This window comes from Haliaeetus albicilla, chromosome 9 (assembly GCF_947461875.1).
Source record: "Haliaeetus albicilla chromosome 9, bHalAlb1.1, whole genome shotgun sequence".
Taxonomy (NCBI): Eukaryota; Metazoa; Chordata; class Aves; order Accipitriformes; family Accipitridae; genus Haliaeetus; species Haliaeetus albicilla.
In genome coordinates this window covers 24,308,094-24,322,484 of record NC_091491.1, presented here as the reverse complement: position 1 = coordinate 24,322,484, position 14,391 = coordinate 24,308,094, and the positions used below count along the sequence as shown (strand labels likewise).

The window sequence follows — 14,391 nt, the reverse complement described above, 5'->3', positions numbered from 1 at the left end:
TCTTAGAATAAAGAGACTTTAATGAAAGAAAATGACTTTTCACTTTCTTTATTCCCAGCAGGATCTTCTACAAGTTTCCCTGCTTTTGCACTGCTTAAGATGATAGGTACAATAGTGTTTTGGAAACTAATTTCTGAATCACTAGGAATTTAGGGGGTTTTAATCCTTTTGTAATTCTTTGCAATTTTCTCTGTACTAGAATCTTGTGGGAACTGGCAATCCCCTTAATGAAATTTATTGGCATGTTGGTTTCACCGCTGACACTGAAGAGTGTATCAGTGGTGCTGTGCAGCCCTGAAGGACTGGCTGGATTCTTTCCAAGTGCAATTCTCCATGATTTACTGAAAGACATGACAAATTAAACGTTTTGGACCTGACAAGTGAATGTGTTTTAGGGTGGGAGGGGGTGTCACAGAAAATTTTCTTTACAGCATTAATTTTAATGAATTTGTTGACTGTGGATCACATACTGAGCCAAATGTAGTCTTTCTAACATGGCGAGAGAGTTTGTTGATTGAAAATAGATGCATACCAGGCCAAACAATCATAAAAATGCGAGATCTAAAGTAAAAGGAGGGACCACCTGCCTGCTGTTTCTGGCTGTGCTTCCCTGTCCTTTCCCCAAATACCTTTTTCAGACCCTGAATTTCCTCCCCTCTGCTTGAAATGCAAAATGTATTTTCCTTAAAGAAAATCCGTAACACGATGTGGAGTGTGTTGGGAGCAGAGAGAGGGCAGGCCTGTGGGGTGAGAGCATTTTGAGTTGATGAGACCTGTCACTCCCTGCTCAGCTGCTTGTGGGTGTTGGGGTCACTGTAGTCCCCACCTGGCTGCCCTGTCTCTGCTCACTGGGTACAAATGCTGCCGTGGGATTTGCTGCCAGGAGCGCGCTGGGTCATCTGGCTGCTCACCCATGATCTCAGCGGGGGGGGGGGGAAGGTACACGCAGTGCAGATACCCTTCCCATGGAAATCACCCCAGGCATCTGCTGTACTGCCTAATGGTGAACAGAGACATACATTGGTCCTACAGAAAAGCAAAAGTTTTGGTGACTCCATAAAAAGTGAATGATTTTCTAGTCTCAGCTTCAGCTCCTTGGATATTCAGGCACCTGTGGCTAGCATGCCTCAGAGCTGCTGGGCAGTCTGTATCGCTAGCACATCTGAAGACAGGGTTAAATTCAGCCTTTTTGCTATACCTCCTCCAAAAGTCATGGAGTCCTGACTGTTCTTCAGCTTCAGTTTGGACAGGCTTGGCAAAGAAATATTTAGTTTAAATTGGCCCACCTTGGTGGAATAAAATTAACTACATATATTAACTATATAAAAAAAAAAAAATATAAAGTCATGTATGATGCCAGAGACAGTATTTAACTGGCAAAAGGAAAGGAAGAACAAGAAGTGTGAGAAGCACTTCACATTGATGTCATCCCGGAAAGTAATTAATTTGCTGTTGTGAGTTTTAGTAGGATTGTGCTTGGTTAATAGTATTATTGAGAAGTCTATAAAAAATGAAGGAAGGTGATGCTCTTATTTCTCAGATGCTGTTATTTCTCTTGTAAGTCTGCCCACTTCAGTATTTCAAATGTATACTAGAATGAATTGTAATTTTAGACAAACCATAGAGTGGATGAAAAATAAAATCAGAGTCCTGCTTGATCATGACCAGTTCTGGCCATCACAATTCTTTTGCCTCTTTTTATGAACATGCAGTGGATCCTCCTGTCATGAAGATATTTCAGTCCAGGTAACTGAAGTCCATCAGCTTAAATTCTTTCTGTGTATCTGTTTCTTTAATTTTCCTCTTCATGGCATGGGGAAGAGAAGAAATTAATTTAAACATCTCTATTAAATTCAATAAATTTTAGATACTCAGAATTTGGTGTCTGGGAATAAGAAGTCATTGAAGCATTAGAAAATCATAGCATTTGGTCTAGTTTATTTTTAGAATGGGGAAGTGCTTGGGATGACTATCCAGAGACTATTGGTCTCAGTTACATCATTTCCTCCTTTAGTGAGTGTTTGCAGAAATACGACTTCAGGAGGATGATATATAAGTCGTTTTATCCTATAATTACAAACAGAAGATGGGTACTAGCATCAATGCACAATGTCTGTACAGCTGGAGGCAAGCCAGGTACTGTATCTGTTTCTGTAAAATCATTTATGTGGATATTTTTGGTCATTATTACTGGGAAAAATAATGCTTTTGTACCTAGACCAGAAGATGATGGTGATCAAGCCATACGTCACTGGTGGAATCTGGGCTGTTTCACGCTTGTGAAATTAAGTAGTGATCATCCCTCTGTGGTGTTGGCTCCGGTGCTCATTAAAGATCTCTTCACTATTGAAAAAGAGTTTGGAAAAGTTGGCTCAACAACATACAGAAGTATGCTCCACAACACTGTCAGGGTGTGAAGTAAATGGTACTCCTGTGATTGTTGTAGCATGTGAGGAGTCACAGAGTGCCTTTTTCCTAGATGTATTCACAACCGGTTCAGTACAACTACATGTAATTCATTATTCACTTGAGATAGAGAATATAAAAAGCATTATAAAAATCCAAGCCAGCATAATTCAATCTTGGCACAGATTGCTAGGTCGGTCTGTTTCCAGAAAGAACAGACAAGTTAAATTGAGAAGAGGCAGCACTATGGTTATTAAATTAGCTTTAAATCAGCCCTACTCATTTACAAATCTCTGCCAGTGCTCGCAGGGAGAAATTTGCTAATCCCAACATCACTGCTTCTGTCTGCCTGTGACAAGAAAACTTGAGCGGTCATTCCATGCCTTCTAGAGATAAACTGCTAACTAAACCACCTGCCACTTCCTTTCACAAATGCAATGCTAAGCATTGCAGTGCTAAGCTTTGCCAAATCCAAAGTACTGGCTCTACAGAGGATGGAGTTGGTGTCCGCATTGCATAGTCTTAAGGTTTGTAAGAACATGCAGAATTGATAGAGAGGCATCATGTTTATTATACTGTCATGCTTGATGTTGGCGGGGAATGAACTAGATTATCTCTGCAGTAGGTGTATTGATGAGGATGGGCTATTACTTGCATCTCTGATTTACAGGAGTGGGCATAATACAATATTGCATTTTATACAGGATTTTGCTGTAATGCCATAAAAGGAAGAATGGCATTTGTCCTTGCATTAATAGAAAAACATCATCATAAATATTGAAGTGCTTTACTGAGAAGTTTTGCAGTAATTTTGATAGTATCACCTCTACTTACATTTAGTTACATTTCAGATGTGTAAACTTCCACGTAAGACTTCTCTGTTAATATCTGTTAAAATGTTTCCATCAGATCATGTACTTTGCAGCACTGAGAGCAAGAGAATTAGTGCTGTGGGAACAGTGATGTTCATACACTCATTGTGTTTCTCTGCTTCAGGGTTTTCTAGAGTTGCATTCTTGTCTCACGTAAATGACCTTGCAGCTGTCAAGGAGAATTTTTCCCCTGGAGTGTTTCAGACATCTATCAGGAGTGGCTTTTTGAGTGCTGCCAGTTTCTGAAGAGAAAAAAGAGGCCAAAGTGACATAGCTTACCCTGTCTCCACCTGCATCTGAACATCTGTGTAACATTAACTTTGAAGGAGATGTAGCTATGCTCACCCCAACTTCGCAGGGATTTCCAGGAGGAAGAAGGAATACCTCTTCATTCTGCCAGCCCCAGCAAGAAGGGTAGTTCCCATTGGCATAGAGAACCTGCAAATGCTGCACATATTTATGGGATTCCCCCATATTTCGAGAGAAGTCCCAAGATTTGTGGGATTCCCCAGCTCTTTCTTAATCTAGGACTTCATTAGGAAGGTGGCTACTTATGTCACTTGCTTACTTTGGGGTTTTTTTAAGAGATTTGGAAACCTAACATTCATGATGTTTCCAAGGAGCATCTGACCTAGATTAAAATTGTGTTGACACATCTCTGGCTTTGAAGAGTGGACATTTATAGTTTCAATGGCATGTCTGACTTATTAAAATTTGAGATTGTTGCAAAACCACTAGCCTAACAGTATCTGCTCTAGGAAGGGGGAGTTCTTAGTGTAGTCAATGTCACAGACTTTCTGCAGAAAACATACACAGTTTAGTGAAACCACTACCCAGGATGCCTGCATGAAATACTTGTGCCTCATAAATGTCAGTAAATGTATTTTTTCACTTTTACTTTGAGTTTTCTTGTAAGTGGTTGCTATAAGGTTTCCTACTGAAGGTAACAGTTACATTACTACAAGCTTTGTGCTAAACTTGGACGGAGTAAACTTTGTTCAGACCTGGGCATCGTTCCCAAAATGAGTGGTACAGCAGAGATGGTGGTCTCAGTGTGCACTGGTGTTTTCTCTTCATGTTTTAACTCATTGAAACTTATGTCTGTATAGGAATATTTAAATAGATACGATAGTAGATTCAGTGAAGGAGAGTCTAAAACTCATGGCTACAGGATACTGCAGTGACTCAACATAACTTGAAAGGAAATGAGAGCAAGCTGTGCATGGTGAGATGGTTGGATGAGCCCGTTACGTTTTTGTGGGGAACTGCTGTCAGCAAATGGCAGACTGAAACCTCACTAAAGAATACAGCTGTTACTCAACTCGAGTGTTTCTTGAGCAGGACTGGATATTAATGTGTCAACTGGTATTAGCCAGGGCCAAGTACTGGCTTGGGACAGTACAAGGTAAACATGGCTAGGTTAATATGAAGTCTCATGTGTCGTAGTAGGGTGCCTTGTCTTAACCTCAACATCACGCACTGTTATACAGTCCTGTTGCAGAATCTAAATTAAACTTTAAAGCTGTTTTTTCCCATTTGGGCCTTTTGAGTTTTACAGTGGCCTTCCTCTAGATAAGTTTCTTTTTTCTGTTAAACAATCCCAAGTTTTATTTCTAATTCAATCTCCCCTTCATAACTCTCAGGCAAGACGGACAGCTGTTGTTGTATGTCTCCAGATTCATCTAGGAAGGAATCTAGCCCACTATCTGTGTGTCAGAATCCTTTTTTTATTTTATTCATACAGACAGATCTTTTAGTGGTTTCCTGGGAGTTGGTAGTCAAAGATACACCATATTTAGGTGGGTCAGCTATTGCTTCTCTTTCCTCCCTCTCATCCCACAGCAACACTCATGAACCACTTTCCTTGGGAAAGAGCTTTCAAAAAAAGTTCTATTTATTACTGTTATGTGTTGATCTTGTCTATCTTTTACAAGTCTTTAATGTCTCAGCATCAGTAGATAGAGCTTGTGGCCTGTGAATGCTAAATACTAATGATTTTTAGAAGTTTATTAACTCTTAAGCTGGCAAATGGGACTAAGAGAGTTAATAGACTGAGAAGACAGTTAATAGACTGAACTGTTGGAGGAACAGCTCCAACTTTTTAAATTGCATCTCCATCCTTGGAGGTTTTCAAGACTCATATGGGAAGTTCCCAAGCAGCCTGATCCAACTCGCCCGAATATGAGCAGGGGGTTGGAATAGATGACCTGCAGAGGTCCTGAGTTATTCTTTAATTCTGTCATAAGCTGTTCAGCAATTGAATAACTTTCTAGGAACGTGTGTATCCCAGTGTTTTAATCTATTTTGATGGCTGTGTTACTGATATTTGATTAAACTTTTCATAGATGCATTTGATACTGAAGGAAGTCTTGAACTTAGGGAAGTTAGAAGGGAAACAGTGTTCATAAGGGCTGGGGAGAAATCTTGAGATGACTGTAATTACTGAAAAAAACAGGAACTCTCTAGAACAAAGTCAAAAGAGGGAGAGACTTGTATATTTGGACCGTGATGTGTATAATGGACCATATGTGAATGACATTATATAAATAATCAAATATGATGGAGAATCATGAGATTGCCCATTGGAGACATTTGTTTCATGGAGATGTGAAAGCTTTCTTTTCCAATACACCGTGGCTTTGGTTTAGGGGAGAGGGAGGGAGGGAAACTTTATATTAATCTGGATAGCACAGTGCAAGAACAGTGGGTAAAATACAACTTACTTAATGTCCATCATTGCATCAGACTGAAAATCTATTCTGCAGAAATGTTTCTGCATTTGCTTTCCACTAGTGTCCTTTTTCTCTCTTATCACCTGCTTTTCCATGTCTTCTAGCAGTTCTCTTGCCCTTTCTCATTTACTCTTTCCGATGCTTAAGTCTTTCAATCAAGCAAATGTTGTCACTCTAGTACATGACTCTTTATTTGTTTAATGTATTCTAGCATGTCAGACGGGCTTCTCTTTTTCTATTTTTGGGTTGTATTTCGAGACAATGTGACTTTACTTTTGTTTGGCTGTTCCTATGGTGGTTTCTTACTTTACCACTCTTTCAGGCAATAATAGTACTATTACGATGATACTAATCCCGTTTCTGACAAGAGAAACCATGGGGATGGGTGCCAGATAGTTTACTCCGGGAGAATAACCTTGGATTATTACCAAGTAAGACAATGTGGTGACACTCACAAGCTACTAGCAGTTCAACAGGTGGGACTGTGTAAGATAGTGAAGAAACTAGGAGGTTACTTACAGAATAACATATTAGCTCAAAGTCATATCTATGTGCAGTTCAAATTGTGTCCATCTGTCTGTTTGCCTACATGTATTTATGGAGAAAGATTGTTCCTGAGAATGACAGGTAAGTTAATGTGGTGGGTTTGGTCTCTGTAATGAGCTGACAGATGGCTCTTGAGTTATCAGATGGAGAGTGACTGTTACAACTGGCCCAACTTCCTCACTTCCACTGTTCTTGCATGAGCTCAGCTGCAATAAGCTGGGAAGAATGGTGGAGGGGGGAAGAAGTTATTCATACGTTCGTGTAAAAAAAGGAAAAATGCAGCGGATCTCAGTTTATGAAGGGAGAGGAAGACAAATTTGAGTGTAGAGAGATTACCTGATCTTTTCTTTTTTTCCACAGCAGGAAAAACCCAAACTTTTGGAGCCTTTGGATTATGAAGCTGTTATCACAGAGATTGAAAAAAATATTGGGGATAACCAGTTTAAGGATCTGATCTTATTCCCCGATGATGACTTCTCAGTAAGTACAAGGCAAATATGTGTTATTCTTTCTCTTAGGTTTGTCTGTTCATTTATTTATTTTATCTTCATTGCTAGAGGAAGAGCCAGAAGTTGCCCAAGGGCTTTTTAAGATTTTCTTAATTTATGCATAATGCCTTACTTCCCCCACCATCACCAAATTCATGCTGGTTGTTTTTTCTCTGACAGTCGTATATGAGTGAATTCACTGTTCAGGATTAGATAAAGCTCGAATCCTGATTGTTCGCAAATATATTTCAGGAGCTCAGACAACATGTTATTCCATAACATATACTTGTCTGTTTGCTCAGCGCAGTACTGGAATTTCTCCCTACTGTTATGATCTAATTTAATCACACTTCTGTAACTTACATCCAGTCTTTCTGATCCTATTCTGTTTAATGTATTTGGACACTTGACAGCCCATGATTCCCAGCCTTCTGCTCAAAGTCAGACTTTTTAGACGACGGCCGTGACATATTTCCAAGCTGAGCAGTTGCTGACATTAGGTTGCATGAGAGAGATAAATCCAAACGGACTTGATTTTTATTTGGTTTGGGGGTTGTCTTAAACTCTTCTCCAGTGGGGTTTGAGATCTGGCATCCTGAGTCATGGGGGGGTGCAGAATCCCCAGTGCTGAGGATACCAGAGCCTGCAGCTGTGGAGATGCCTGACCTCAACCCAGGTTCACCATTGCTTGTCCTGGCAAGCTGCAAAGAAATTGAGAACCTGGAAGTCCAGGGCAGCCCTCACTGCAGCAGTGATGGGGCAGCACAGGAGGGCAGGGGCTGCGTGCTGGGTGGCTGGGGAGGCGTGCTGCCAGGCAAGTAAGCTGGCAGATTGCCTGCATCTTATAGCAATTTTTTCAAAATCAGCCGTTCTCTGTGAAGGATTTAGATTTTGATGAATAGGCATTCTCTAATGGAAATACGTTTCTATTTGTGACCAATTGTAACCACTGTGTGAGGGCCCTTCCCCATCAGCTCATGGCACTGCTACTGTCCTGTGGGACTGGGTTAATCTAATCGACTGCTTGTTTTACTAAATGGCTCTATTTCCTTGGTGGCATTAACTGAGTTAATGTGCTCATGGGATTGAGAGAAAGCTAAACAGAATAGATTTCCTCATCATCGTTAATTCCTTTATCCTTTTTGCACATTTGTGAATTTATGAAATTGAAATTTAGCATTATAAAGCTGACTAGACATACTGTGTGCTGTCACAAGGCCCTTGGGCCCCTTGATTTAGAATAACTAAGCTCAAGTCAGTGGAGCAAACCCTCTCAGCGAAAGGAGAATCATGTCCTACTGCTCAAGACCTCTGCCTGTCAAACCATATTTTCATATCCTTATTTTCTTTTCATTTTGAGCAGTTGCTGCCTGGCTTTTAGTAGCTACTTCTATTTTGTTTTCTCTGTGATATGCTTTGCAACTATTCTGCATAATCTATTTAAATTTTTAAAAAGAAGAGAAAAAGATTCAGACAAATAAGAGAGGTACTTGCGTAGTAGGAGTGGCCTGTACTCACAGAAGAGCAGAGGCAGTGGTAGGTAGGGTCCATATCCTTGCAATAAACCCGTCTCTTTTCTTTGTTATCTTCTGTTGAAGTCAGCTGCAGTAACAAGAGCCTATGCCACCAGACAGGACTGCAGAGCTTTCGTAGCAGACAGGTTTTCCAGCTGCAGAGTGTCTATTTATAGCCCTGCTCCTTCCTCCTGAAATATCACCTGTGCACAAAAGTCTGGGTCAGCCATTTGAGTAGAAAGAGATCCACGTCTGACTGAATTAGAGGGTGCTCAGGCTAGCTCTGAGTGTTATTTAATGTGATAATGCCCCAGGAAATGGTGGACGTTACTGTTTAACTCCTAATGATTACAATTGCTTCAGACTTTGTGGCTCAGTGTTGATGCAGCCCCAGTTTGGACCTGTGTGTTAGCACATCCTACGGACAAAAGTCTCTTCAGAGTGAAACCTTACCAAAAGAATTGGCTGAGGGAGTGAGCATAAGAGAAAATTCTGCTTTTAATAATGATTTCCCATTTCTGGATGTGTAGTATTCACCACATGCATCAGATATAGGTCAATTATCATCATAGCTGCTATACTGTCTGGTCTTTTGTTTTGTCTCAGAATTGCTTTCTCTCTTTGAATGCAATTCAGAGAGAATGCATTTATTCTCACAAGACTTTTCTTGGTCATTTCCAACATCTTACGAGAAGTCTGTGGAACAGCAAAGAATTCTTGCTATCCATCTGAACCCGATGGATTTTATTCCTCCGTTTCCCTGCATTTCAACAGAAGAATACAAGATGTATACATTACAAAGATGCATTCTCTGATTTTAGTCCAGCCAGGGAAAAGATGCTTCACTGTTTTGTAACTGTTCTTAATAATCCTTTAAAAAAAAAAAAAATTGATTCACATCAGTTCCACTTCCTGTTTTCCTAGCAACGCGTTGCTTGCTAACTCTCCTCCTGCCTGCTCAAAGTCCAGTTTCCCTTTGAGAAAAAGCATGTCCACTTGGCTTCGTTTGTCACCTGTTCCTGGATCCAGCGAGCGAATTACCCTTCTGTTGCTGTGCTGTGAAATAATGGCCAGTGGAAAGTTCTGCAGCAGTACTGCAACTGTATGGAGGAAGGATCTGCAGAGCTTCACAGGAGCTCCCTGTCACATGAGTATGAGCTTGCACTGTACTTCTTGGTGGTAGTAAGTGGGAGTTGATGGGCTTCATGTTGCACTCCTAAAAATGCATGCTTGGTGGTGATGCTGATAGGTTTGCATCCTCACCATTGGGTTACCGTGCTGCATTCATCTTTTGTTCCCCAGACCTGGCCACACTCTCCCTTGACAACTGAAACTGCTGCTGTCTGGCATTCCTATTTCTTACTTTTCTCCTACGTGTTTACCAGAAACAAGGCCATGAAAGAAGTGTGACAACTTCCTTCAGATTGGTCTCCCTCTCGCCTTTAACCTTTCACATCTTAGTCTTGCACGGATTTGTTGTCATACATTGGACTTCTGCTCCTAAGCGCCTTTATGTATCCAAGCAAAATGCTTGCTGTATTCTTTCATAAGTATTTTTTCATCCTTTCCTCATGTCTTCATCCTTAGGAAATTCACTGAACCCCCAGCAGTGTCTTTTCAATCTCCCCAGGATCTCAAGTCTTGCGTAGAATCATTGGTGCCCTTCCTTAGTGGCACATTTAGGACAGGTGTAAGATGGCAAAGCTTACCTATGTAATATAAAACCTACTGAAGTGCAGTCTGACATGTGCTCCTGGCTCTTCTAGGCTTTTGAAAGCCCATCCAGGTGCCCTCCAAGTATGATAGAGGCCTTAGAAGAGGGCCTGGGTTGTACAGGTTGATACTCTCCACCACTGCAGGTGTGACTGTTTCCAGGCTTCTTTTTTTTTTAACCTCTGAACAAGGAATAGCCAAAATCTCCCTATTTTTTGGGTTGTGAAACCTCTGCTATCTAGATATTGTGCAGAGACAAAAGTTGTTTGTTTGGATACAGAAGTTCACAACAGAACCAGATGCATCTTTAAGAAGAGAGGGCAAGAGTGGGCAATGAGACTGCCTCTTCACATGAAACAGAGCACGTGTGCCATAGGGGCAGCTCTAAGTGCAGGACTTGGAGCCTCCTTGGAAGTAATCCTGTAAACCTGACTGTTATTTCTAATATCAGAAGAGTTATAGTGGTGAGATCATGGGTTATTTTCAATACCACATGACTCATCTTCCACTTTCCCATGTGATGGGCAGTGTCTGCTCATCCTTAGAGGAGCAGAAATTGAGTCCATTATTTTCATGACTAATGGGATATGGGTATCTGATGTACAAGTTCGCATCAGCTGGGAGGAACAGGAAAGCAAGAGGTATCTAGACTTAGAGGGGTGCACTCTAACTGTTTAAACAGAGAGAGTTAATGCAGTCAGCAAAGCCTACCGTGTGGGCAAAGCATAACCTGTCACACTTAATGTGATTCAGTGAGTGATGGGGCAAAAATCTGTCCTTTAAATGTGCTCTGTGCTCACTTCCCTTTCGCTTTGCCCCTGCACGCAGTGAGGTCTGTGCTGGGACAGCAGACAGGAGCCTGTTGGGAGCCCCGTATAGCAACAGCATTTGCACGGTGGTATTTGTACAGCAGTGTTGCATCTTACCCTGCTTTTTAATTTGATGGTCTAACTCATTACAGTTTTTGGTAATGTTAAGGAAATCTGTTTACTTGGATGAAAATGGGGCTGAGCAGCTTTTCTTTAGAGAGATTGAATCTAAGCATTGACATACAGGAACATTTCTGCCTGTGTGCGGTTAGCTCTCTTAGAAGGGCTGCCTTTTCAGGAAGTAAATATAGTAATTTTTGATGCATCCGTCTAAAGATTTAACCACTGGTAACATGCTTTCAGACTAAAAGCTATTAGAATAGATTCAGCGTGAAAATGTTTGAAATGGCTAATGGAGCTTGAACTCCATTTTCAAAAACTAAACTCACCATGTCAGTGGGAAGTAGACACTGTCTGAAAACATTATTCCTAATCAATTGTTGATAAGGAGCAATATTAACTTGTGGCTTCCACTGTAGAAAGTGGATGTAGCAAGAGAGGGTGCTTAATTAAATTGCACCTTATGACTAATCAGACACCTGGGGCCAACAGTTTATGCAAATGAGACAGCCTGGCTGAATGCCAGAAATCATTGTTGGATATAGGATATTTATATAAAATAGATTTAAAAAAATAATTCAGAGGAATTATGGAATTAAATGTTTTAGGCTGATACCTGCCTTATTTGATTATCACAGTTTGCATGCACAAATGAGAAGGTAGTTGGCCTCTGATTTGAACAGACAATTGCTATGATTGCCTAAACATTAGAAAATTAGGCTGCATTCAAAGCACATTTATAAATGCTGAATTCTGTAAATAAAATCCTTTATCTTCTTGATGACCCTTTCAGAAGCACTTAGTCTGTTGTTGAAATTTAGTTGTTTTCTGAAGTAAAAAGGTTTTGGTGAATACATGCTATGCCTGATCAGCCTCTAAGAGCATTTAACTTTGGAAGTAATCAACTATGAACAGGAAGTGTTTTTGTGGCAAGGCTTTTGCAGCTAAGTGGTTAAACATAACTAATTCTCAGAAGGGAAGTGCTTTGTAGTTTTTAAAACAAGTTTAAATATAACAGTACACAAGTCTTTCCATGTCCCAATTCTATGTAAATAAACCTGTGATACTCTTTGGCAAAGTCCACAAATGCGGCAAGCCCAACGTTACCCGATTTCTCTGTTTTGCAGGGCTATTTTTCTTTCTTTCAAGTGCAGACTTTTTGAGAAGGAAATTGGGGAGCGTACCACAGGCGAAACAGTGGGCTTGAGTTACATGTCTTGTTCAGCTACAGTATTTTTAACAAGCTGTGTAAGGGAAGGGAGGCACAATGACCCCATTAAGGCAAATGTCAGCTGTCTTGGTCAGTGTGTTGATATCAGTTGACAAGAAGCATTGTATTAGGTAAAAAATTTGACTTACTATATATCTTAACTAAAAAAAAAACCACTGGAAACTATCTTCTGTGTAATACATGGGGCAGATAAGTTTTGTCATGGGCAAGCATAAGAGATTGTTCGCCTCTCTGCAGGTTAGTCACCATCCCAACCGGGTCAGTGAGAGGTACAGAGTGCATCACATGTCTCTTCTCTTGTGGCCTCCCACTCTGCCTTAGTCTGGAAACAGCAGCTGATCTTCAGCAGTGATGATATCATGGAAGGATGGTGTGCGTGCTTTGTGGCCGCTGCTGCTGCTGGCAGTGCGGCCCCAGCCATGGGAAGATCTCCATATGATGGACTTCAGGGGCACCTGTCGGTTTTCAGCTATGCTCAGGGATTGCGTCTTCTCAGGACCGCTTAAAAAACAGGACTTAAAATGTCATGTATATGTGAAGTAAAAGTAATGAAGCATGTTCCAGAGACTATGGGCACTGCTGGGAGGTCCCTAAGCAACCAAGGATTCAGACATCTTCACTATTACTAAATGTGGCCTGAAAATTCATGCTTCTCCATCGTGTAAATCACCACTGCACACAGGCTTTGGTTGTACAGCTGGGTAGGGCCCAGGAACCTGCATTTAGGAAACTGCGATTAGTTTGTCAGAACAACCGGGGGGGTTTCACTTTGTGGTGTCTATGAGACACCATCGTTATTTGTGGGAGCCAAAGTGTTTTAATCACGTTGTATCCTGAGCTATCCAGATGAAACAGAAAAAGTTTGGGGAATCCCATGACATTTGCATCTGCCTGAGTGACACATGCCTTTCTTTCATAATTACTCATACGGAAAGTGATGGAGGGGGATCGGTGTGGTCTGTGTAAGCTTTAAGGAAAAATGCAGTCAATAATATCCAGGCAATTGTCGCGTAGAGTCTGAGTGCTTCAATTTGTAGAGAAAAAACACCACTTTTTAGTCTAAGGCTGGCGACTAGGAGGAGATCCTCCAGCGGCACAGGCTGCTTCACGGTATTAATAAGTAGTGGTTCTTCATACTAAACCAGTCTCATGCCATAGTCCTTCCTCCAGAAATCTATGTGCCTTTCTGTAATGGAAGAGAAAATGAGCTTGGGAGATCAGATTTGTCTTGGGTTCAGTCCTTCGTTGTCTTGAGTGGTGGAGTTACTCCACTGTAACGGAGAGCATAATCTGATCTGCTGGAGTTTGGTTTTGTTTGTTTTCCCCTCTTATGACAGAGAAGATGAGTGGGCCAGATCTGTGGATTAATTCCAAATACCCCAAAGCATCCTCTCCTGTGACTTTCGCAAAGTGGCTGCCTTGCCTGACCTCGGCATGGAGGCCCTGGGTCACACAGAGGAGCACTGCTGGTGGCCCTGGCCTCTCGTTGGCCTGGTGGGAACTAAGGGAAGCTTGGCTCCGTGTGGAGACCTTCTGGAGATCTACTTCTCTGTGTGGTTTCCTGCTGTGGGGCCTGACAAGCTAGCTCAGTCAGGAGCTGCTTTCAGAAAAATGGCTTCATTTGTGCAGCGTCTGTTGAGACTGAAAGGAGGTTGCAGGAAGCGTCAGGAGTCCCATGTCAATCCTGCTCTGCTGTCTGCACCCGCAGGTGGAAACGCCCCACTGAGAAGCTGTGGCCTGGTTCCACTTGCTTTCTGACCATCAGGCTGTCTTGTGGTAGTCCTTTTGCAACTGATTGGGAGGACTCTCTGCTCCTCTCTTCTCCTTCCAAAAGAGTCAAAGCTTTTCGTTCTGTTTCCGCATTCGTTCCTGAAAAGGCAAGAGGGGAAGAAGGGAAGTGGAGGAAGCAAGTAACACTGTTGAATTTGGTCTATATTTCTGGGAGAAGATGTAAGGAAGA

The 14,391-nt window shown here is 41.5% G+C and overlaps 1 protein-coding gene across 14 annotated transcripts in view; it reads left to right on the top strand.

Annotated features, from left to right (window-relative positions):
• Positions 1-14,391, top strand: part of DOCK10 (dedicator of cytokinesis 10) — a 166,363-nt gene that overhangs the window by 54,859 nt on the left and 97,113 nt on the right. For 12 of the 14 annotated variants that reach the window (XM_069792124.1, XM_069792123.1, XM_069792127.1 and 9 more), the window contains exon 2: positions 6,917-7,036. In XM_069792124.1, the coding sequence (XP_069648225.1) occupies positions 6,917-7,036 (120 nt within the window). The remainder of the gene's footprint in view (positions 1-6,916; positions 7,037-14,391) is intronic. The other 2 variants (XM_069792122.1, XM_069792130.1) reach the window with 1 other exon arrangement.